At 35.9% G+C, this 26,391-nt stretch overlaps 1 protein-coding gene across 1 annotated transcript in view; it reads right to left on the minus strand.

Annotated features, from left to right (window-relative positions):
• Prm (Paramyosin) overlaps nt 1-26,391 on the minus strand; it is a 121,476-nt gene that overhangs the window by 28,264 nt on the left and 66,821 nt on the right. The window contains exons 8-12 of the mRNA XM_069833146.1: nt 20,042-20,238; nt 17,409-17,541; nt 14,848-15,064; nt 11,313-11,440; nt 7,474-7,586 (exon numbers count right to left, since the gene is read on the minus strand). Coding sequence (XP_069689247.1) covers nt 7,474-7,586; nt 11,313-11,440; nt 14,848-15,064; nt 17,409-17,541; nt 20,042-20,238 — 788 coding nt within the window. The remainder of the gene's footprint in view (nt 1-7,473; nt 7,587-11,312; nt 11,441-14,847; nt 15,065-17,408; nt 17,542-20,041; nt 20,239-26,391) is intronic.

Consider the following 26,391-nt stretch of genomic DNA (forward strand, 5'->3'; position numbering starts at 1 on the left):
AAATTATTTTCTCAGTACTGTGAAATATTTTGTCGTTAATTGTGATAGGTTATTCGGTAAATGTATGCCTAAGTGTTATTTCTAGAATGCTGTTTATGACAATCTGAAACTAAATTACTAAACTAGTTTTGTTTATATTTATTTATTTTAATATTAATACATTCATTCACTTCAGACTAACCAAATTAATCCTGAACTATGCCCCGAGAGAACGTAAGGATTGAGAAAGAATTAAGAAGAGGTGGGCAGAGACTGCAACAAGTCACTGATAATTTGAATGTTCATGGTGATTATGATGGTAATGGTGATGATGATGGGTATTTGATATTTACCCCAGAAAATAGTATACGTAGTTCAGAAGATAAAAGAACTTGACATGAAATCTTACTTTAAGTGTGGGATAAAATTGGTCCAAAACAATTTTAATTTACATTCGATTAAGGAATAATCTTAAATGGAGAGGTAGTTAAAGTGAACGGAGCATTATTATTAAATAAGAAAGCACGAAAACATAAAATATTTTAAAGACGGAGTTAAAATTTGAAATCTCATTACGTAACTATATACCTATATATTTAGTACGGCACATTCTGTACAGTAGTGGCAAAAAAACCGGACCGACCTTTGTAGCTGATTTCAGAGCCTTTTTCACCCAGAGCACGAGTAACTAAGACTTTCGTAGTTCGAATCCTGCCTGGGAAGGAAACTTTTTTTGTTCCTTATTCAAATTTATTCCCAATACTTTTCGATTGCAGCGATATTTTACTACTTAAATAACTTATTATTTCCAGAACATGAATTTTACCAGCAATCGAAAAGTATTGGGAATAAATTTGAATAAGGAACAAGAAAAAGTTTCCTTCCCAGGCAGGATTCGAACACGAAAGTCTTAGTTAACAGTCTATCGTGCTCTGGAGTGAACAAGGCTCTGAAATAGCTACAAGGGTCGGTCCGATTTTTTTGCCACTACTGTACATACGTACATACTGTATATAGATACATAACGGTTTCACGCAATTCAGAGCTTTGACGTCATTGTGGTATTGTGTTTTCTGCCAGTTGGCACTTATAGCCGAGAGAGTGCACTCTTTACAATAAGAAGATGAAAACTGATTGTGCTGCAGACAGTGAATATGTATTATACCTAACCATTTTCATTTAACTTGGCCAATTGTTCCTTTGTCCTTTCACTCCTACATAAATCTCAGTGCCTAATTTCATGTGTGTGGCCGAAAGCTAAAGAAGCTGATGCTGAAATTATTTTTGGATTCAACATCCTTTCAAAGTTACTTTTTCTGATTAATTATTATATTTTCGTAATCTTATAGCAGACTTTGAAAATGGTCAACTTAATTGCAACGAAAATAGTATCTAATTTGAATAGATATGTAATTATTACATGTACAATTATTTATACTTGAAAATTTAGCATTACTGGTATATGGGCCTATTATATAACATAAGAACATTTTAAATTTTTTATTGCGCTCTAAATAATTTTTTTTCAAATGGCGGTTTACTTGACTTTGCGCCATTTATCCAAGAGTCCCCATCTACGAGCGACTTGTAGAAGCTGTAGTTATTTTGCCTCCGTAGAAGTTACTCTTGGTGCACCTTGGGAGACGAACTACGTAGCACCGCATGGTGATAATAATGATGATTAATGGAGTAATGATGGAATGCTACTACGAGTAACGGAAGTACCTCGCAAACACTGTCTTTATCCACCACAAATTACACTTGGACCCGCCGGGATTCGAACCTGAGTTACCAGCGTGGAAAGTAGATACACTAGCCATTCGGCTGACGGTGAGCCACGTTATGTGATGTTTTCTGATAATATTTATTACATATTGTTTTCGTTCTAAACGAGGAAGAAAGCAGTGGTATTGACGTTTCACAATTGGCTCTATATTCATCTTCAGGTGAACAAGAATGGGAGGTTATGATTATTTAATTACTTACTTACTTATGGCTTTTAAGGAACCCGGAGGTTCATTGCCGCCCTCACATAAGCCCGCCATCGGTCCCTATCCTGAGTAAGAATAATCCATTCCCTACCATCATATCCCACCTCCATCAAATTCATTTTAATATCATCCTCCCATCTACGTCTCGGCCTCCCCAAAGGTCTTATTCCCTCCGGCCTTCCAACTATCATTCTATATACATTTCTGGATTCGCCCATACGTGCTACATGCCTTGCCCATCTCAAACGCCTGGATTTAATGTTCCTAATTATGTCAGATGAAGAATACAATGCGTCCAGTTCTAAGTTCTCCATTCTCCTGTAACTTCATCCCTTTTAGCCCCAAATATTTTCCTAAGAACCTTATTCTCAAACACCCTTAACCTACGTTCCTCTCTCAAAGTGAGAGTCCAAGTTTCACAACCAAACAGAACAATCGGTAATATAACTGGGAGGTTATGATAGAGTAACAAAATTATTTCGTATTTTAATTTTCTTAGAATATTCGTATGGCTACTTACAGAATAAGGTACCCTGTATTTATAAAATGTAAAATATTTCTTATATAATTTTCATATGTAAAACTTTAACAATACTGCTCCTCTTAGAATAGAATGGAACATACAGTTCATATCGATCACAAAATACTGACACTATTGTGTTCAACCTTGTAATCTTGAAGTCAGTAAGTCAACTTGAGATTTATTAAGACATTGATCTTTCACTAAATCATTCAGTTCTTGTGTGATCGCTTGAGCCGATTTAGGGAGACTGTTTTCGTCTTTGAATTCTTTCGAAGAATTAGCTTCTTGTGACAGACCAGCTTCGACTTCTGTGGATGTTGAAAAATCGTAGACAATTTTTTTTTTTTTTTGGCGAAGAACTGGACTGACGGCTGAAGAAGTTTTTGGATAGAAAATTAATATAAATGCGATTCACAAAACGCTAATCTTTCGGAAGAATTAAAATACGATAGATGGCGCAGAGCCTCACATCTACATCCCTACAAAACAATTAATTAGGCACGAATCTCTGGCAATCTTGTCATCAGTAGGCACTTGCCAACAGTATGTTGTTGTTGTTTAGTCAACTGTCCGAAGACAGCTCTGAACCTCACAATTAATACCAACATGGCATCATTTATGAGGCAACTATGCCAGGAGATAATAGGGTAGGGTGTTCAGTTTCTTTCCCCCTTCATGGCACACATCGCCTATTAGCTACATACTACACTAATCGAACTTCAGATGCCTACAAACAATAGGTCTAATTGTTCTTCCTCTGACACATATCGTCAAGTGAGATGTACTGCCTGATAATAGACTTCCCAACAATATGGGCTCCACAATCTCATATTTCAATCCAGCCGAATTTTATTTGTGGGGTTACGGTACAGATCGAGTTATTGTGGCATACCCAACAACCCTACAGCAACTGAAAGATGCTATCGCGCAAGAAATTTAGAATATTCTAAGATATTGTCTGCACAATACTGTGCATGGCGTTGCTGACAAAAAGGCATTCGTTGAACAAGAGAACGGCGGACATATTCCCAATGTTTTGTAAAAAACCAAACTGCATTGTCCAACAGAGGAATGTTCTCTTTTCTAACTCGAATATTATAATATTTTTAAAAATTTCAATGACCTACGTTAAGAGAAAGCAATGTCTTAAAACAGGCATTAATTAATAGCGTAGGCCTAAACTTGATTTAAAACGCATTCTACATATAATTACATTGCTAGAAATCTTATTTTACCTTCATAATTCATTGAGATGAGATATTTTAGAATATTAACATTTAAAACAGTAATAATGTGTATGATTAGTTGATCTGGTTCGTTACGAATTGTTTTACACCACTGCGAACGTTCTCTCGAGTTAGGCTTCGGCCACAGTGCAAGCGGTAGGCGGCGCGGCGCGTTGAGTGGCGGCGTGGATGAATCACAAACGCATGTTAGCAAATCCAGCTGGCCATAGTGTGAGCGGAGCGCCATTTTGGAGGGGAAGTTGGTTCAAGGACAACGCTACACGCCGCTGGCCGCTCGCTCTTGTTTGAGATTTTAGCGGCGCCGCTCACAATTGCAAGTATGAATTGTCAAGAAATGAGAAAGAAGTTATCATTTAAGAAGTGAAAACCCGAATATTCCTGTGGAATAATTGGGAGAAGAACTTCAAAAACCTCTCCATGACGAGGAATATGTAGGAAAACATTTTACTGAACGCGAATAATATTTTTATAATATGTCATATGATGATGATGATGATGATGATTATTATTATTATTATTATTATTATTATTATTATTAATCGTACTTCGTAGAATATTGTCGGGATAAACACTCAGTACTGCATACAATATTAAACATATTCCAACTCCGAAATAAAGGTACAATTATATGATTTAAATATTTCTGTTGTTACGATTAACGATCGTTAAAGCAAAGAAATACCGGTAGGATTAAAATTATTAGGTCAAAAGTAATTATTTACAATCTCATACAAGAAATTGGAACTTCTGTTATGAAAAACACAATCTATTAAGTACAAATTATAATGTTATATTAACATCTGCGACTGATTGAAATAATCAGTGAAGTTATCCTTATTTGTGTATCAAATTCACTGCAACTATTATTCCTGCGATCTGAGTTCTAATGAGGTTGCACATCATCAGTTCTGTAAATATATAAAGTCGTGTCATGATAATGCAGATCATTCTTTGTCGCAATCTTTTCTCAAATGGAAGATTATAATATGTGCTGGCTCTTTTCACATTTGTGTCCATATTTCTATCGTGAATCGCCACCTAGCACGCAATATTCCGAAAGCACATTCTACGTATTATTTTTCGAACACTAGATAAACGTTGATTAAAATTTTCCCTTCTAGGCGTTAGTTCTCTCACTAGATATTGCCTCATCAGATAAAGTTTTAGAGGATAGGCTTCATCTCCAATAAGTACAAGTGATACCTTTACAATTGAGTTCGATAGTTCAGGCACATTGAACCTGTTGGTCTCCAACAAGTTGAAAAGTATAAAGTTGTGAAAATGCCTCCATCACTGTGTTTTCCTCTTCCCACCAAATCAATGGTTAAAATGTTTAGTCTGCGCCAGCAATACTCTGTAGTAATACTACGTAAATTAAAATATCTCCAACCGAATTTAACAGAACCCTTTACCTGACCATAGTTTTCGTCGTTTGTTACGAACCAATTAGGGAACCACAACGTTCGTAGTAATCACTGACTACTTCGTTTAATTTTTCTTTATTTGGTTATGGTATAAATTCTTTAATCGATTCATTTTAGATTACCTCGCACGTTTGTCTTGCCATTACAATTGCTGTAAATTTTTCTACCCTGAAGGAAAATGCCAGTAATCGCAATGATGTCCCTGTGGTTATAAACTTACAAGAAAGAGTAATGTTAGAAATTTACCTTAAATTTTTCTTCATTTCAACGTAGTAGAAGATTTAATATTAGAATATATTAATATTTCAGCCACTAATTAATTAAATATTCATTATTGCATTCTATTTCAGAAGACGTTCCAAAAATAAGTGGTAGAATTTAAAAGATAAATTTGAGAAGGAACTCCAGAAGCTCTCAAAGATACGAAGCGGTTCCGAAGCTCTTGAATCGCTACATCGTTATGGACGTTTTTCGACCTGACGATGTTTATGGAGGACGTCGTCCTTTCTGATAGGACTGTAGGAAATCTTTCCTTCCAGGAGATTCCATCGACTTCAAACAGTCCTGATTTGGGAGAAAGTAAAGGAAATTATCAGCGATGATAACGTATCACTTCAGACGAATATGTCTTCGAATGCCTCAACACCAAAGCCAAGGGCTCGAATATAAATCTAAATTATTTAAATATATTTTTATTTTATTGGGTTCTTTTACGACGCTGTATCAACATCTAGGTTATTTAGCGTCTGAATGAAATGAAGGTGATAATGCCGGTGAAATGAGTCCAGGGTCCAGCACCGAAAGTTACCCAGCATTTGCTCGTATTGGGTTGAGGGAAAACCCCGGAAAAATCCTCAACCAGGCAACTTGCCCCGACCGGGATTCGAACCCGGGCCACCTGGTTTCGCGGCCAGACGCGCTGACCGTTACTCCACAGGTGTGGACATTTAAATATATATCACTTATATAAAAATATATTTATGTTAAATCTATTTATCAATAATTGGTTATTTAAAATAGGTCCTTATAATATAAAAAATAATTGATGCTGAAACTAGAGTAGTTCGATATCCTGTTAATAAAACAACGGCAAGAGAGCATATTTTCAGTGGTACGGAGCACAATTTTTAATGTCTCTTTTGCCGCATATGAAAAGTAATAATTGTAAGTGCAGTGGAAAAATTAAAATTGCACAGCACACAATTGTAAGAAGTTTTAAATACAATAAACCAAAATGAAAAAAGAAAGAAAAATATTCAAAACTGTTCATTTCTAATGTTAAATTTTCGTAAGTATAAACATGTGTTTTTTTTTGCCATGTAAGATGCAGCCCATGCAATTATTCGTAATGAATTAGACTTAATTCCATCGACACAAAAATTTAAGGATTCGTAGGACTATTTTTATTTAATTTAATTTATATGCAGTATAGCCTACCTGCATCATTGTTCGAAGAATGCATGATCCTGTGTCTTTAACTTAAAATAATTGTATCTTAATATGATTAGCCATTGTGCAATAGTGCTAGATCTCCGAATTTTGATGGCTTGCTTCTGTAGTCGCTCCTTATTTTTATTTAGAAAATAGTCGAAAGTTGTAAATGCATGCGAGTATACTTAAAATATCTATCTGGAAATGTCCCTAATTCTCCATACAAACGATGAAATTCTCAGAGTTCCACATCTCTTATTACATGGATGAACATAAAATTCTCTTCCATTCCTATTTTAAGCTGTTCTTTCTAGATAAGAATTGCCTAAAAGCAAACACTGTCATAATCTCATCTCCACTCCACGCCACGCCACGCCACGCCGCGCCGCGCCGCTCACCAACTCTGCGCTATATGGCCACACCAACGCTCTTTCCTCCCCACTCCTCAATTTTTCGAGAGCGGTACCGCGCCGCTCGACGCTTCCACTGTGGCCGCAGCCTTACACTGCCTCGGTTGCTGCGCGGCTGGCCAATTTTCCCCTCTCGCGTATCGCTAGATGATATCACTCGCTTCAACTCAAGATCATGTTGAATACGTACATTGATTCTTCTTCTGTCAATCGCCGTTTACTGTATTAGAATATATATTGTAGTTTAGAAATTATACGCGCGAAAAAACTGGCCTGATAACGTGTCGGTTGACTTTCTGGGATGACATCCTCGTACTGGACGGAATTTATAGACGTTTTCACATCAAGAAGCATCTTTCCAATCTAGAATACACTTTTTAAATTCCCATCTGAATTGAAATCCTTTTCTTCATTAAGATTAAATTGTACAAAACGGATTTTCATTGAGAATTATTTGGTACAACTCACCGAATAGCTTCAATTTCTTCATCCTTCTCAGCCAGTCGCCTCTCAGCCTCATGACGGAAGTTGCCCAGTTCAGCAGACAGACGCTGAGCGCGCTGTTCCTCAGCTTTGCGACCCTGCAAATACGTGAAAAGAGTGTCTTACTTTCTTGTCACGTCATGACATCATTAAGTGTTATTTTCCATATAGAAATTAAGTACATTTATAATATATAGAGTAAACCGTAAGTAAGAAAAAGAAATCAAATAAGAGTGACGCAAGCGTGGAAAGCCTTCTGGGCATTAAAATCCACACTACAAAACAAGTCACTAAATAGGAACCTCAGACTCCAAGCACTCACCACCTGTATCTTTCCAGTCCTTTTGTACGGCTGCCAAACGTGGGCCTCACAGCTAGACAGAAAAAACACCCTAGCAGTGTGCCAAAGGGGAATGGAGAGGAAAATACTCGGCATATCTTTGAAGGACAGGATTAACAACAAGAGGCTGCAAGAAATCACATCCTCCAAGAACACAGTTCATGAAGCGGCAAGGATAAAATGGAGAAGGGGAAAGACATGTGGTAAGGCTGCAGGGGAATAGATGGGAGCAAATAGCAACTACTTGGGACCCCTACCAAGGAAAGAGAAGACCGGAAGGCCGAGAGTCAGATGGGCTGACTCCTTCAGGCGGCAGATCGGAACACACTGGAGAAGAGTAGCACAATGCAGGAGAGGATGGAAGGAGCTAGGACGACAGCTAGTGGAGTAGAGACAACGCATCCCAAGGACAAAGTGATACATATCCTAATATGTTAATTTAGTGCGAATTAAACGTAGACCAATGAGTAGGAACTGAAATCACCTGAATGACAAAGCCTAAATATTCTAATGTGATAACTAACGTGCAGAACAGACTAACAGCAATGAGTACAATCCTAAATGACAAAAGTGTTGAATATCTTAGTTATAATTGAATGACAAAGTGTTAATATTTAGTCATAATTGTCGATGTGTAGTACACAACTCCGCCCACGTGGACTAGCTCGACACGTGAGCAACACGGAGCCAGAGCTTTCCCTCTTGCAGGAGGCCTTAGTCCTTCTAAGGGACACTAATAAGCTATTTCATTTCATTTCATCATTTCATTCAATGTCATTCATTTCCGAGGGGTTATTCTTTGAGATATTAAAAAAAAAGTTTAATACAATTTTGCTAGTTTTTACTTACTTTCCGAGATAACAATTTGTTTTATATAAAATATTTCATATCGTGTTTCAACTCTTATTCATCACTTTACCCGTAATTCTATGATTACAACATTTTAGTTTTGTCTTTTAAATGTACAGAAATTTGATCCGAACAAATTTAATTTTTCATTCTGAAAAGACATTTTAAAACGTTACATTTGTTCGGATCAAATTTCTGCATATTTACAGGACAAAACTAAGATTCTTTCAATAATTTATTATCATAATACACTGATCTCTTAATTGACTGAGCATATTGGGAATTAAGTCATTGGCTTTCCCAAAATGCGCTAAGAAATGTTTCATATAAAACAATTTTTATCTTGGAATGGAAGCAAAAACGAGCGAAAATGTATTAAATCTTTTTGTTTGAAATATCTCAAAGAATACCGCCCTGAAATTAATGACATTGCTTACGGTTCACTGTGTATAGCCTACTACTGATATTTTCGTTTCTAAAGGAGCTTTATTAAGGATTATTATTATTACTCTTAAAAATGCACCACTATCGACTCAACTAGAACCTGGATATAGCGGTTAAGGTATTCATATGATCATACAAATCCAGAACAACAAAAAAATTTATGTTAATAATTTATTAAGTGGTGAAATAAATGAAATAATATTGGTATGTAAAGCATTTTCAACATATATTACAAATCCTGTAGACTGGAAGTTCGAAATAATATTTTTTGTGAATAAATTATTTAATGTAGGAAGATATATTCAATATCATTAGGCCTATATTAAATCTTTCAGTTATGAGTGCATAAGTCATCTTTTCTTTCTGTGCTCTGCTGGCGCTCATTCAGCATTGCCTTTCTTTATCCCCAGTGACTGAAAACATAGAAGACAGAGTACACAGTCTGCACCACAGTCTAGTATATACAGTAATGAAGCTCAATACATAGTAAATATGCATCCATAGACAGTTGCTAACCACTAGGATCGCTAATATCGCCTCATTACAGACAATGCGAAATAGTACCTGTACATCTATTGTTTCTAGTCATCATCATCATCATCATCATCATCATCATTGGCATTACGGCCCTTATAGTTTAGCCTTAGTCTCCCTCAGAACATCCGACCAATCACTCCTGTCTAATGCTCGTGTTCTCCATCTTCTAATTCCAACTTTTGTTAGGTCAGCCTGAACGTCATCCAGCCATCTCAATTTAGGTCGTCCGACTTTCCTTCTTCCTACTGGCAATGCATCTAGTAGAGCTTTGGGTGTGCGATTGTTCTCCATCCTGGCTACGTGTCCCAGCCACTCTAACCTTCTGAGTTTTATGTCAACAACAATGTTGATATCTTTATATAATTCATATAACTCAGCATTTGTTCTCATTCGCCAGAACCCTTGCTCATAAGTAGGCCCAAAGATTTTCCGTAATACTTTCCTTTCCCAGGCATTTAAGATCTTTATTGCCTTTTCAGATAGAGTCCAGGTTTCACTTCCATATACTACTATTGGTTTAATAATAGTTTTATATATTCTTATTTTAGCTTTTCTTGAGATACACCTGGACTTCATAGTTTTATTCAATTCCCAAAGACCTCGATTTCCAGCTGCAATCTTCTCTTTTATATCAGTCATAACATCATTATTGAATAATTTCGAGGGAAAAATTGTTCCGGAGCCGGGTATCGAACCCGGGACCTTTGGTTTAACGTACCAACGCTCTACCACTGAGCTACTCGGGAACTCTAACCGACACCGATCCAATTTTTCCCTCTATATCCACAGACCTCAAAGTGGGCTGACAACCGTCAAGCAACCAACTTCGAGTGCACACTAACTCCGTGTGACTTAAATTGTGGTTTTCTGTTAACGAACAGTGACGTGTATTATGCAAATCAAGATTTCAAGTATAACTCGCTGTAAAGTTGATTTGAATAATTTCGAGGGAAAAATTGTTCCGGAGCCGGGTATCGAACCCGGGACCTTTGGTTTAACGTACCAACGCTGAAATCTTGATTTGCAACATCATTATTGTCTTTCACCGTGGAACCCAGATACTTAAAACAGGAAACTCTATCAAAATTAGTATAATTTAAATTAATCTTATTAGTATTGTCATTATTCATATTATACATGTATTTAGTTTTATCATTGTTAATTTCCAGACCGCTTTGATTGTTTCAGCTTCTATTTGTTTGAGTATTTCATCCATTGTACTTACATTGCGTGATAAGATAACAATATCGTCCGCATATGCCATATATTGTGCCGTTCTATTGATGATTGTACCTCCTGAGTTTATGGTTATCTTTTGAACAATTCTATGTAATCCAACATTAAACAGCATAGTTGATAAGGCATCGCCTTGTCTAATGCCATTAAAAGTTAAAGAGCTTTCAGAGAATTTATTTTGCATTTTAACTTTATTTTGAGTTTGTGTTAAAGTTATTTTAGTTAATTGATCAGTTTATTGGGAACTCCAATTTCGCCTAACGTTTCTAGAATATAATCTCTGCTAATGCAGTCAAAAGCTTTTTTAAAGTCAATATATAATTGGTGCAAAGGTAAATTAAATTAATTGTTTCTAGTACCCTCATAAACTCAAGCTTCGTGACTGTATATACTAGACTGGTCTACACAAGACACTCACAGCCTCAGCCTCCTTGTAGGCGGCAGTCAGCTCTTCCCTCTCATTCTCCAAGCGACGGAGCTCAATCTCCAACTCGTGGAAGCGGCGGTTCAGGTCAGCCAGCTGGTTCCTTGCATCGTGTAAGTCGTCTGAAATAAAATATATGAATACTCATTCTTAGAAATACGTATCAAGTCTTTAATGCAGTGGTTGCCAAACATCATGAAATTGTGACGTAATAGAAATGCAACCCGCACACCGCTATCGCAGGGAGAGGGGTGGAGTGGGTATCTCCTCAGGTAATGCACTGAATAACAGTGCAGAGACAGACTGTGACCAAAAAACAAAAACAATATAATATTCTTCTACTTATTAATTACACACACTTTTTTTCGTGTTAACTTTTATCCTCCTATTGATTATTTTTGTAGTATTAATAAAATAAAATATATTTTCTTATTTACCATAAAAAGAACGTGTACTTTACAACAGCAGATATTTGAAATTAGAAAAACGTACCAGGCTGGTCATGAAGTTGTAAATTACACTACATACTAAAAAAAAAAACGTTGAAGTATTTTACTCCGATTAAGACATAGAAGGCGATATTTTTTATTGTTTATTTATTAATGAAATATACAAATTACACTACATACTTCAAAAAACGTCGAAGTATTTTACCCCGATTAAGACATAGAAGCCGATACTTTTTATTGTTTGTTTATTAATGAAATATTCAATTTACAGGTAAGGGCGTGGTAGTTTTCGTTACAAGAAGAATAATGACAACGTACATTGTTCTTTTATACTTCATTTAAAATTTTACAACAAATTAAGTATCTCATATTTTTGCCTTCTGCACAAAAGAAATACTTTTGCTCCCATGCTCCTTAAAATTAAGGTTTTGCATATTATCTGTTTTCTGTTTTGGAAAAGACATCGAAACATATTATCCTACACACTTGTATGAATAACATTACATGTGTACGTCCGCTGCTGATAAATGTCTTGTCTTATACCGAATTGATGGCTGTAATCAGAGGGTGCGGGTATGATGCCATGGTTACGCTTGAGTGGAGGCAGGGGCATGTGTCGCGACACAGCTTTTGGCGATCACTGCTTTAATGTATCCGAAAATTGTGGCGTGATCTCTTCTGATTGTAAAACGCCCCATCTCTGTCTTCTCTTTTGGATAGGATTGCTAAACGTTCTAGGTTTTCAGTGTCAATCCCGGAAATATTCGGGCATTCCGAGGAAAGGTACTCGCGACGAGGAAATGTCACGGATTTTGATGGAGAAATAAACTAATATAAGAATCCTAAAAATTATACAAGATGAAAAGAGACCTTTGGGAAGACCCAGATTCCGCTGGAATAACCAGATGCAAAGAGATAGGGGGAAATAGGACCATGGCGGAAGATATAGAAGCTTGGAGGAAAACTGTGATTGAGGCCAAAAGCCTTCTGAGGTTTAATGTTCCACAGTGATTGATTTATTAACTTAAAAATTATAGCGGGATTCTAAAAAAAATATTCACATTATACAGAGTGGAAGTGAAATAACCTTGCAGATTTTCAGAGCGAATAGCTCATGTTGTATGTAACAAAAACTATAATATCATATCGGTGGAAAGTTAATAGTTTTTCAGAAAAAAAAGTTTTCTTCCCCCCTCCCCCAAATGTTTAACAACCTTTTATTAGGTAACTATTACGAATAGAATCGTTTTTTTTGTCCATATCGATAGGAAAACTAATAAAGAATAATTTATCCCTCTGGCGTATTTCAATAGTGTGGACGATTTTCGTGTAAATTTAATTTTAAAAACCTCTAAATTCAAGCCACTGCACGGTGCCTCATTTAGCGAGACACACCGAATTCGTTGACCTCTTACATCTATATTACGAGGAGAGTGTTTTAGCGTCGATGTTGCCGGACTGCTGAAACTTCAAACTTAGTTTTCTAATTAACCGTGCATTTAATCACTAAACGTAAAATAGGTTTTTTAAATTTAATTCAGAGTACCCTATCGTCCCTTTCAATCTGTAAGATTATTTCACTTCCACCTTGTATATGTGTGTGTGTGTGTGTGTGTGTATATATATATATATATATATATATATATAAATTATTGGGTTATTTTACATCGCTGTATCAAAATCTCAGGTTATTGAGCTTTTGAATGAAATGAAGGTGATAATGCCGGTGAAATGAGTCCGAGGTCCAGCACCGAAAGTTATCCAGCATTTGCTCGCATTGGGTTGAGGGAAAACCCCGAGAAAAAATCCTAAACCAGGTAATTTGCCCCGACCGGGATTCGAACCCGAGACACCTGGTTTCGCAGTCAGACGCGCTGACCGTTACTCAGAGGTGTGAATTTTCCCACAGTGATCTAGGAGTAAGTCGCTCTCCTCTAGACTCAAGGGTTGCGGGTTTAAACCCAGCTGGGGTTTAAAACATAAAATTTAAAAACTATTATCTTCAATGGCACCAAATTTTGTACAGATGACAGTTATGTAAGTGTTCATGTATAGTTTAAAATTAATAAATTTTGGATAGAAATTGTAGAAGTTCTAAAAATCACGTGTCCCCTTCACTAATTAACTCGTTCGTTCGTTCATTCATACATTCGTTCGTTCGCTCGCTCGCTCATTCGTTCATTCTCATTAATTAATTACTTCATTCATTCATCATTGATTGATTGATTCATTCGTTCATTCATTCATTTATTCATTCGTTCGTTCGCTCATTCGTTAATTATCATTAATTACCCTAATTAATTAATGCATCATTGATTGATTAATTCATTCGTTCGTTCGCTCATTCTCATTAATTAATTAATTCATAATTGATTGATTAATTAATTAATTAATTCATTCATTAGTTCGTTCGTTTGCTCGCTCATTCGTTCATTCTCATTAATTAATTAATTCACTCATTCAGTCATCATTGATTGATTGATTCATTCGTTCGTTCATTCATTTATTCATTCGTTCGTTTGCTCATTCGTTCATTCTCATTAATTAATAATTCATTCATTCATTCATCATTGATTGATTGGTTCATTCATTCGTTCGTTCGCTCATTCTCATTAATTAATTAATAATTGATTGATTGATTGATTTATTGATTGATTGATTGATTCATTCATTCATTCATTCATTCATTCATTCATTCATTCATTCATTCATTCATTCATTCATTCATTCATTCCGTTATTTGGTCCCGTCACTCCGATGTCTCTTGTATCCCTTCCATATAAACGTATTTACGTAAAAAAAAAAACTTTAATTTACTTCCTGAGAAAGCTATGCAAAAGATTTTTGTTATATCTTAAATCTTTATTGCGTCAATACAAGTTCGTTTTAAGTTAATTATATTTTTAAGTCCGTAGAAAAATACAGCAAGCATTAGACTAGTGGCTTCCTACCCCAAATCAAGTGACTCCCACCATCTGTTCTTGTGCGAGATCAGGAATACAAGTTAGATCCAGATACTCGGGGCTGTGGAGGCAAGAGGGAAGTAATAACGAATTCAGCTGACATGAAGAGTTACTCACCAGACAGCTTCTTGTTCTCCCGGGTGAGCATTTCCTTGTGCTCTCGGGTCTTGTCCAGCTCGTGAGTGATGCGTTGGATTTCTGTGATCTTGGTTCGCAGGTCACGCTGAGTGGTCTCATACAGCACCACGGTTTCTTCCAGTCGGGTCTTGATGTCGATGTTGACCTTCTCCAAGTGTTCCACACGCTTCTGCAGCTCGCGGGCAGTGTTGTTAGCCTGGAAAATTCAATAGTTAGCCTACCTTCATTTCTTCTTCTTTATGACATTTTTTCATTTAAAGTTTGTGTGACTGCAACCTGTGTATATTTTTGTGTGGCTTTACTTTGTTTATAGTGTTTTTTTCTCTCTCTCTCTCTTTATTTCTTGTGTAGCTTTACTTTGTATATAGTGTATTTTTTTCTGTTTATTTCTATTATTGTATTTGTGTTCCTGGTGTTGTGGAAGAGAAGGCCTGATGGCCTTAACTACACCAGAATAAATAAATAAATAAATAAATAAATAAATAAATAAATAAGTAAATAAATAAATAGATAAGTAAATAAATAAATAAATAAATAAATAAATAAATAAATAAATAAATAAATAAATAAATAAATAAATAAATAAATAAATAAATAAATAAATAAATAAATAAATAAATAAATAAATACATTTTTTGAAATAGTGGTTAATCTTTTCAAAACATTATCAATATACACCATTGAATTGCTTCATCTAACATTTTTGGGGTTCTTAACCCTTTCTGCTCGAATGAGTCCATTTGGAATCACTAACATTTCTGTAATCTCTGACTTATTTGATTTGCCTAATGATTCCATTTGGTATCCTCAGAAGTAGTTTCGTTCTTTACCTATAGAGTGTAGCACCCGGTAGTTCCTTGGCCAGCTATTATTAGGAAGAGGATTGCTTTGTTTTCTTGTTTCTCTATGGTGTCTATTATGGACTCGTGCACCCATAATAGTGGAAAATCATAAAATATATGTAAAAATTCAGGTCAGAAAGGGTAAATTTAAGTAAGTTCTATGCAAATGAAGTATGTTAGGGAAAACAGAAAGAAACTGAATACAAAATGAAACAATTTGAAAAAAATATATATCTATCGAAAGACTATAAAATAAATCTAAAAACAAAGAGATTGAAGTAGATCGGACATGCAGAAGGAATAGAGAAAGAATGAATAGCAAAAAGAATGTTGAATACCAAATTTGAGGTGAAAAGAACCATTGGCAAGCTACAAACGTATACACCACAGCAAGAAGGATCTGAGAAGAAGGGGTTTGATTGAATAGATGTGTGAGGTGAAAAGACAGAATGAAGTGGATGCAAATTTGAAATCAACCCTCTAATCAGACAATATGATAAGAAGACCATGCTGCATGAGTGGCTACGCCATAAGTATTATATGCTCTGGATCCAAAAAAGCTTTGGATGTTATATGCCTTAGCGTTTATAATGATTAATGGAGCAATGGTGGTAAGTTTCTTTTCTTCCAAAACAAAGCCAATCCTTGTCTAAAATTTTGTGTTATTGTGTATATCATTTGAAAACAAGCTCAATCCGTAGACCGATGGATAAAAAACTATTAGCCCAGTTCTTTCATAAAAATGGACTGAACTTGTTTTGAATAATAGTTTGCAAGGCCAAGATGTTAACATTATAAAGCCAGAGATAAAATTAACGGGTTTACAAAGAAACTTGATTTGTGGTCAATATAATTTGACAAAAATTTATTTTTTGATTCATTCCCGTGTAGTAAAGAGCTCATGGAAAATTTCGCTACATATGATAGGCAAATACAGTTCTTCTGCGGACATGCAACTAAGTTTCCACAATTTTAATCAATATCTTTTTGAGTACATTACGGAAGAAACTAAAGCAATTATGACTATCACAAAGATGGTGAACCCGTTTTTAGGCAGTTGCTTTCAACTGGTTGAAATTCCAGAAAATATTAAGGAAAATCTCATTTAAATATGTACCTAGAAATGGAATGTTTAAATTATACTTTTTTCTCAGAGCGTAGACCAATTTTGGATCAAAAGAATGCAAGAATACCTCTAGCTTGAAAAAATACGCAATTCTTAAATTTGTAAATATTTGCAACCTTTTACTTATACAAAATGAGCTTCTCGTCTACAGTATGTTCATCATCAAAACAAAAGTGAGCCATTTCATGAACTTTATAATATCACTGTGTGTGTATGGAATGCTGAGTCAAAATTTGAGAAGCTATTTCTGAAAAAGAGCCACATTAATAGCATTAATTATTTTTTACTTCATAGCCAATGAAACATTTTTTATTATGTTCAATATTGTTTGTTTCTAAATACAAAATAAAATATGTTAATAAACTTTTTGACTTATTTTGTAAATCATCTCGCGTAACCCCCTAAACCCCTTACACGACCCTCCTGGAGGTCGCGACCTACTCTTTGGGAAACGCTGATTTTGTATAATACCGTTTATGAGAAGCAAAACGAAAGTCAATTTGAAAGATGCCCTGGGATAAGAAATCAGGAAATATAAACAGCTTTTGGTCAGCAAAAATTGCTTGACTCACCTTTTCCAGGTCAATGATGAGGACCTCAACTTCGCTCTGGAGGCGAGACTTCTGCTTCTCCAGGTTGTTGATCTTGACCACCAGAGTCTCGATCTGCTCCTCCTGTTCCTGTAGGCGGGCAGTGTACTTGCGGCTGTAACGTAAATTAATTATTTTAATTACAAAATTGTATTAAGACCGTAACATAAATGTACTGTATTTGGCGAATAAGAAGACTTCGGAAGCAATGTATCAATGAAACCACCTTAAGAAGAAAACAGATACCTAAATACAGAGGAAATCTTGGTCGACATTTTGTTACTTGACTCGTGACATTTTGGTGAAGAATGGGTAGAACGGAGAAAAACCTGTCCGGCACCGAGATTCGAACCCGGATTTTCAGCTGTACGTGCTGACGCTTTACCCACTAAGCCACACCGGATTCGAGTTCCTATGCTGAATTGAATCCTTCTCAGTTTAAGTTCTACCTCTCTGTTCCCCTTTTTCTCCGTTCTATCCATCCTTCGTTATACGGTAATGCAGAATACGATGAAAGAGTAGTGGAACGGAGAAAAATTCTCTCCGGCACCGGGATTTGAACCCGGGTTTTCAGCTCTACGTGCTGATGCTTTATCCACTAAGCCACACCGGATTCCCATCCCGGTGTCGGATCGAATCGTCTCAGTTTAAGTTCCACCTCTTGGGTTCCCTCTAGTGGCCTGCCCTCTGCACTACGTCATAGACGTCTATGAACGTAGGACAATGTCCACATAGCCTATGTGCGGAGGTGCACTCGTTATGAGTGACTGATTGGCCGGGATCCGACGGAATAAGTGATTTACGCATATCATATATATATTATTTAATGTACCTAAGTACATATGATGTTTCCATGCAGATATTCTACGTCATCACATGATGAAAGAGTAATGGAACGGAGAAAAATTCTCTCCGGCACCAGATTTGATTCATAACGAGTGCACCTCCGCACATTATCCTACGTTCATAGATGTCTATAACATAATGCAGAGGGCAGGCCACTAGAGGGAATCCAAGAGGTGGAACTTAAACTGAGACGATTCGATCCGACACCGGGATGGGAATCCGGTGTGTTTAGTGGATAAAGCATCAGCACGTAGAGCTGAAAACCCGGGTTCAAATCCCGGTCCCGGAGAGAATTTTTCTCCGTTCCACTACTCTTTCATCGTACGATGACGCAGAATATCTGCATGGAAACATCATATGTACTTCGGTACATTACATAATATATGTAATGCAGAATTCCTGCATGGAAATATCATATAGGGTAAATTTGCCTATTTCCGTGATATCCTTAATCTCGTGATACTTTTTTTAAATTGAATGTCAGTCAAAGCTTTGCCGTTCGACCATAGCGCCAGACATCTTTCTCAAAAGATTGCATCTTTCGCCTACTTTTGAGACATCGGTGAACTTCCTAGCAAAATACCCTACCCCGTGACATTCAGTGAAAAAGACGTATCACGGAATTAGGAGTATCACGGAATTAGTCAACTTTATCCTATATTTCGGTACATCATAGTAATTGTGACATTTTGTCTATTATAATGATTTGTGATACAATGTAATTTAAGTATTCCCTCTGTGTTAAAACATTTGTCGAAGTAATTGTATTTGAACTATTTTACACTTAAAACCCATTTTTCAGCAGTAGGGGTGCCCATAGTCAATCCCTTGCTTTCCCCACAATTGAATCAATAGTCTCCATTAACTTCCCATGATTGTACGAGAAGATTCGAAGAGAACGGCAGTTACGTGGACTTTCGGCTCCCCCCTACTACCACTAATGCATAACACAATGTCAATACGGCGGTTGCTGTCGTCTGCGATACAACGAACTTTTCTGTTGATTTTCGAGTTCGTCATTTTTTTCCGGTTATTATATGCTTATTTAAGTTGTGTTAACTCTCGCTAAGTGGTTTTATATTTTATTTTATCTGTCTTAGTATTTATTTTATTATTGTAAATATTTTTGTTTTATTATTATTATTATTATTATTATTATTATTTATTATTATTAATGAATTATTTTGTATTACTATCTTCGTATCATCTCCGTCACGGTTATTCTATTACTATTATTATTATTATTATTATTATTATTATTATTATTATTATTATTGTTACTATTATTTATATCATCAACATTATTATTGATATCTGTAAAATTTATGTAGACTACTGGACTGTACCCGAGCACGAGCATATGCTCATTTCGGGTATCTATTCATATGTATTCTTTTCAAATGTAAATTGTGAATAAATCTGAATTTGAATTTGAATTTGAATTCTCTGGAGGAAAATGAGTTAACTTAATATTGAAAAATATTATGGTTTATTGTAAAGGAACGACAAGTCACACTAATAAAATCAGAAACAACTTAAAAATATGAGGAAAATAACAGGACAAATAATTAGATAAGAAAGTAAATGTTTGCTCCCTAGCCAAATAAAACACATTACTAGTTTGACATGAATGTGAAGGTACGTGTAATATACCTTCCGAAGAACAACAATAATGTAAACATTTTTACACTTAGGAAAACTGTAATCAATGAAGCTACAAATTCGTGATGTACAATCGTTTAATTCGAATGGACTGTCGGAATGCGTACCGGATCTCCTCACACTCCTCAGCACGGGCAGCGGCCTCAGTCTCGTACTTGGACCTCCAGGTCTGCACCTCACCACTGGCACGAGACAGTTGTCGCTCCAGGTCGAGGCGTGCCTCTGTCTCCTCCTCCAGCTGCACTCGAACTGACTCAAGCTCGATTTCCACCTGATGCAAGCTTGCCTCCAGAGTTGTGCGTCGCTAGATAATACCAAAAACAGCAGTTATGTAGTTTTATTTTAACTATATTTAGGGGAAAGTAGCCATCAATGGACCAGCTAAAGATTTCTTATTTTATCTAACAGAGGCAATGCCTTATAATTCCGTTCATAGGCTTGAACAATTGAGCCGTTCAGAGCAGAAGTGGTGTAAGTCAATTTTGACTTACACCACTTTTGCTCTGAACGGCTCATATAAACTAGGCTAATGATTCGGTCGTTATTATAGAAATTTAAATGACATGAATATATATTTTGCCTGTAAATGTATATACGAAGAACAGAGAGACTGAGAGAGAGAGAGAGAGAGAGAGAGACAGAAAAAACAAAGAGAAAGTAGGAATTGTATTTTGTATATTATTTATTTGAGCCGTTCAGAGCAAAAGTGATGTAAGTCAAAATTGACTTACACCACTTCTGCTCTGAACGGCTCAATTATATTACTAATAAGCAGGCTTCGAGACTTCGGACCCGATAGAGCAGTTCAGTGGGAAATCTGCATAACGGCGTACTGAGTATAGTGGGTGGGGGTACTGTAGAATGAATGCCAACTAATACGCAAAGGAAAACGCTCAGATTTGAAAGTTCTGACGAATAATTTGGTTTTCATACAAATCTAATTTCAAACTGTGTCTGAAACTATTAGAAAATTCAGAGCAAGAGATGCCTGAAGCCCTCAAATTAATTGAGGAAATGACACAGAGAATTAATGAGACACCAAGCACACCGGTTACTGAACGTGTAAAATAGAAGTGGAAATCAATTTTATGTAAAAATAACTGATATGGAACATTGTGTAATATAAACAACAAATTAGTGGACATAGAGTCACCCGAGAATAAAGGACTGTCTCTTAGAGACTGCAATTATGTTAGGTTTTTTCGTTTTGCTCCTATCACGTCATGCGACGTAGAGCGCAGCTTTCCACAGTACAAACTATGTTTGGCAGATAACCGAAAAAGATTTACGTTCGAGACACTGAAAATGTATATTGTAGTACATTGCAATTCGGTACTGTAACTGCACTTCCTAAAGGCGACCAATAGGATAAATGAAGAAATTAAAATTGCTACATGTTTATTTCTACCATTAACACTTTGTATAATTAAACACAAATGCTTATAAAAGAAGGAGAATAAATGCTTTTCACATTCTTTTGACATTGTCATTGTGTAATGTATATTTACTTTCAGAATGTACATATATATATATATATATATATATATATATATATATATATATATGTTTCCCCATACTACCGTACTTTATTCTAAATAGCAACGTTGTTACCTGAACACATCTCTACCTTTCGCTACCTGCAGCGAGTCAACAACCTATAGTACATGCACAGTAAACTTATTGTATCGGGTCCCAAGTCTCGAAGCCTGCTAATAAGGAATGATAAAATGAAGTTTCAGGGCTACATCCTATTTATATCTGTTTAAAGAATAACTCGTTTAAAATTCGGCTATTGGTTCAATGAAGGCGACAGGGTTTTATGAATGACCACCATGTTCCCATGAATGGACCAAAAGAAAAATTAAAAAAAATATCTCAAAATAATGTCAACAAATGACAAACCATAACAATGAAGAAACATAGATTCGATTACTGAATGCTGAAGTTACTTTTAATCCAATTGTAATCGTATTTTGAAAATGAAAATCATGAAAAACACAGTCCTTGTCATTTCAATGTGTTAAAGTTTTAGGCTATTTCAAATTAGCTAATACAGTAGTTAAAAATGTTAGCATACAACTTTAAATTACATGACAACAACATAATGATGTAATTGTACTATGAAATTATTTTCTGGAATCTGAGATTATTCTTATACTGTAGATAAAACAATCTTCCTTTTCAAGACACATATGCCACACAAAGTATTTCTTTTGACTGCGCCTAACATTTGCACAAGCTTCATGTACCCATTTCCTGCAAGACATACACTGAATCGTATTTTCCTCAATAGTTTCTTTATACATGAAACAAAACCAGGAGTCTTGATTTTGATTGCTTCCTGAAGGGAATTGGTTTCCATTAATGATCCTTTTTAAAATGCAGTCCATTCATGGGAACTCCAGCTGGTCCATCCATAGCGACTTCGCCACTTTCTAATCACACTTCAATAGCACTGAAGATATTATACAAAATTTATGAATATACAACTAAAAAGGGAGCAGACAGAACACTGCTTCCAGATATACATGTCATTTCATAACTTAATGTCATTAAGCCAATGTGCTCTAAACTTAAATTTACTTTAAAATTATAGTAAAAATAACAAAAACGTATCTGAGCTTCTTGTTCAGCCCACGTGTTTGCTGCCGCCACCAAAGACAACTCAGGAGTGACATAAACGAGGGGAAGCCTTGAGGTGACATTTCACGCATACGCAGTCAATATGACCAAGAATATAGCAACGATCCATTGAAAGCAACAGTTCAGCGATGGCTACTCTCCCCTACTCATTATTGAAATATTTCTAAGTTTGTTCGTGCATAGATATTTAGTTGGTATTGTTATTGCACTCATTAAAATAACTTAAATTATACTTTATTTAGATTCGTTTTTTTATGATGAGGCCTCCCTTTTCTTCACACTATTTTAGTTTAAGTCCCCTGGCCACGACCGCCCATTTATACATATACAGCACTCTGCACCGTGAACTTAACCCGGGCTATGGTAATGATGGCAATGACATATGAATTAATGATTCGAAATGAGTTCGAGGTTCAACGCCGAAAGTCACCCAACAATTCTGTTTCAATTGGTTGAGGGGAAACCTCGGAAAAATCCCGAACAAGGATTTGAATCCGAGCCCGCTCGTTTCACGATCAGACATGGTAACCGTTATTCCACAGCAGTGGACTGAAACATAGTAGGTACCTAATGAAAAATTGGTATAAATTTACAAAAAATATATATATGTTTTATCTAGTGTAAAAAAGTCGGATGTTTAAATTTTCATAGAATTGTTTATTATTATTATTATTATTATTATTATTATTATTATTATTATTATTATTATTATTATTACAACAGTCAAACCTCCATACAACGAACATCGATATAAGGATAAACCCGCATTAAACGATATTTTGCTACGGTCCCGGCAAATTTCCTATATAAATAACATTAAATATCCCTCACGATAGCGACGAAACAATTAAAAAAAACCATGTTACAACGTTATATATTTTTTACTTCAAGGTTTTTCATAAATCGACAGATTGGTCTTGCGGGCAGAGACAGATAAAAGGTTCTTGACCCGAGAGTGGGAATTTCTACGAAGAGATGAAAGCACAACCAGCGTATTCTGATATCTCACCGGACCGGTGGACAACAATGACGTCACATTGCAGTGAAATAGGTATAAAACTGCTGGAAGGATCGATGGCTGTCATGGCGACTGTATAAGTTGTTGTCTTTGCTACGCTAGCAAAATTTTGCGAAATTTCCGTACTGCCATCTCGTTCAAAGAAAAGAGAGCATAAACAATTTATTTCTTGAACCGGTAGTAATAACTGGTCCGATGACATGTTCGCTCATAAGCCATTAACATATTCTTTTTACGTTGTGCTCATTACAAACAATACAGCAGAACTAAAGCAGAACACACCGCCATGACACAACAGTGCACGATGTCATTCGTCTGCTAATTCCCGCCCTATATAAGAACCAATCAGATTCATTGATGGCGGCTGATGGAGACTGCCACCACCTCTGCAAGCTGATGGCACCGGTGCGACACCGGTGGAGCATCAGTGACGCCATCGGTGAAATTCGGAACACCATGATTCCATCAGATTGCTCAGCGCTGAGATTCGGAATACGCTCAACCAGTTTTTCTGTGGTCCGTTCCAGGAATCTATGGAATAACTTCGCGCATATGGGAGCGGAGTCTATCTGTGCCGGAATGTATTGCTGGCAGCATCAGCTCGAGTCCGCTAAGGAATAAGATTCTTGTAGTAGAGGTAGAGTAGAGTTCAGATAGAAATTATCCTCTGACCGCAAGCGATTGCTCGCTTCGTTCAACCAACACCTCCCTCCAGAGCGAACATTGGCTCTAACCCTTCCACATACCACTTGCGCAGAAGTCTTGTTTCGTTTTTCTACTCCACAGATTCCTGGGACGGATCATAGTTATTTTTCAGTGTACAGGTGACGAGGTGGGAGTAAGTAGTCATGACGATGAAATTTGCACCTATGTGCTGTCAAAAGAACCTTTTCGTCCTTCAAATTTATTTTGAGAGACAATAGAAAAAAACTTCTCAGTCGAGAATCTTGAAAATAATTTGGTCATATATTGCAACCAGGAACAGTAAAAGGTAACATGCCATGAAGGCATTTGGGGGGCATGGAGGTAGAGCCCCATGCTTTCCATGACCTCGGCACTAGAATGAGGTGGTGTGGTCGGCACCACGCTCTGACCGCCTTTTACCCCCGGGAAAGACCCGGTACTCAATTTTATAGGAGGCTGAGTGAACCTCGCAACCAGGAACAGTAGCAGTAAATAAATAATGCTGTTTTGTCTGTTTGTTTGTTAGGTACAGTTTAAAATAATTCTTGATCAAGTTTGAACAAATTTAATTCAAAAGTTGTTTGTGTACTGTACCTTTAATCTATTGAAAATTGAAATTTATGTAGTTATATGAAGGCAAATTATATTAGATAAAATGTTAATTGTTACAATAATTTATTCAAGCTACAAATAACTTTAAAGGGAAAGGAGCAAAAATTTCGAATCTTATAAATTTTGATAAATAGTTTGGTTTTTGAAAAGGTAGTTTCATTGTCCATGTTGCCTTAATAAATATATATTTATTTTTTAAGAGTAACTGTAAGGATACATTTTTAACGACCGGACTGTTTTTGCAACCTATTTCACAAATTGAACATAAAACCTAAAAAAAACCCACTTCAGTTATTCTAAAAACCTTAAATGGTCTTTTAAAAACCTACCTAAAAATCCGGCCCCTACTCATTATAATATACATATCGCATCAGAGCCCCTACTATTTCCATGACTTCACCCCAGCCTATTTTTAACTGCTACAGACGATAGATGAAAGGAGAGGAAGATGGAGAATGTTTATGGAATAGGAGAGAGAAATGGAAGTACCTCAAGAAAACCTCTACAATGTGTGCTTTGTCCATCTGCTTTGTCAATCACTGCCAAGCCGGAGATCAAATTTGAGCCGCTTGGATGGAAGATAATGTTATATTTTCCGATAATGTTATATCTCTTTTCCGATAATGTTATATCTCTAATGTGATAAGTTGAGCTATATATAATCTTAATTTTCCTTATTGTGTGTACTTAGAAATATTGTATTCACTGTATACTTTGTACTGCACTATTTTATTACTACTATTATTATTATTATTATTATTATCATCATTATTACTATTCTTATTTTATTATTATTATTATTATTATTATTATGAATAATTGTCTTTTTTTTGTATGCCTCATTTATTTTGACCTGCTGTTCACATATTATTATGCTTTTTTCTTTCTTTCTGTATGTTATATATTATGTCCGATTTGTTCTTATTTGTTGTTTATTTTTTATTATTATTATTATCTTATTCAATTTTGTGCGTAAAATTGTAGTGTAATTTGTAAATTTGTAGTGTTTTTGTAACGCAGTCTTTACTCCTGGTTGAGTGTTAGAGAAGGCCGTATGGCCTTAACTCTGCCAGGTTAAATAAATCATTATTATTACTATTATTATTATTATTATTATTATTATTATTATTATTATTATTATTATAAATGTGTTAGCGCTGAACCACAGGTGCGGCCATTCTTACGGTTACTTGTTCCATGGAACATTGATTACAAGATTGCATCAAGTTGTTCTTATGTTACTTTTATTTGATTACATATTCGGTAATTCTGTTCCATGTAATTCCGTTATCATTCCCGAAATGACGGCTGGCGACGCACAGAGGGGGCTGGTTTAGGCACGAGAGGGGGTTGCCTGCGCGAAACCTGGATACGCAGCGAACCTTAGTGTAGTCAGCCGGTGTGAGTTGTAAAAACGCCTAGCTTGATGGTAAGCGCAATAGATCTTCTAGGTCGCAGTTCTGGGTCGTAGTGTCTCCCTCCTCCCGTTTCAGTTCAACT

This window comes from Periplaneta americana, chromosome 1, assembly GCF_040183065.1.
Source record: "Periplaneta americana isolate PAMFEO1 chromosome 1, P.americana_PAMFEO1_priV1, whole genome shotgun sequence".
NCBI lineage: Eukaryota > Metazoa > Arthropoda > Insecta > Blattodea > Blattidae > Periplaneta > Periplaneta americana.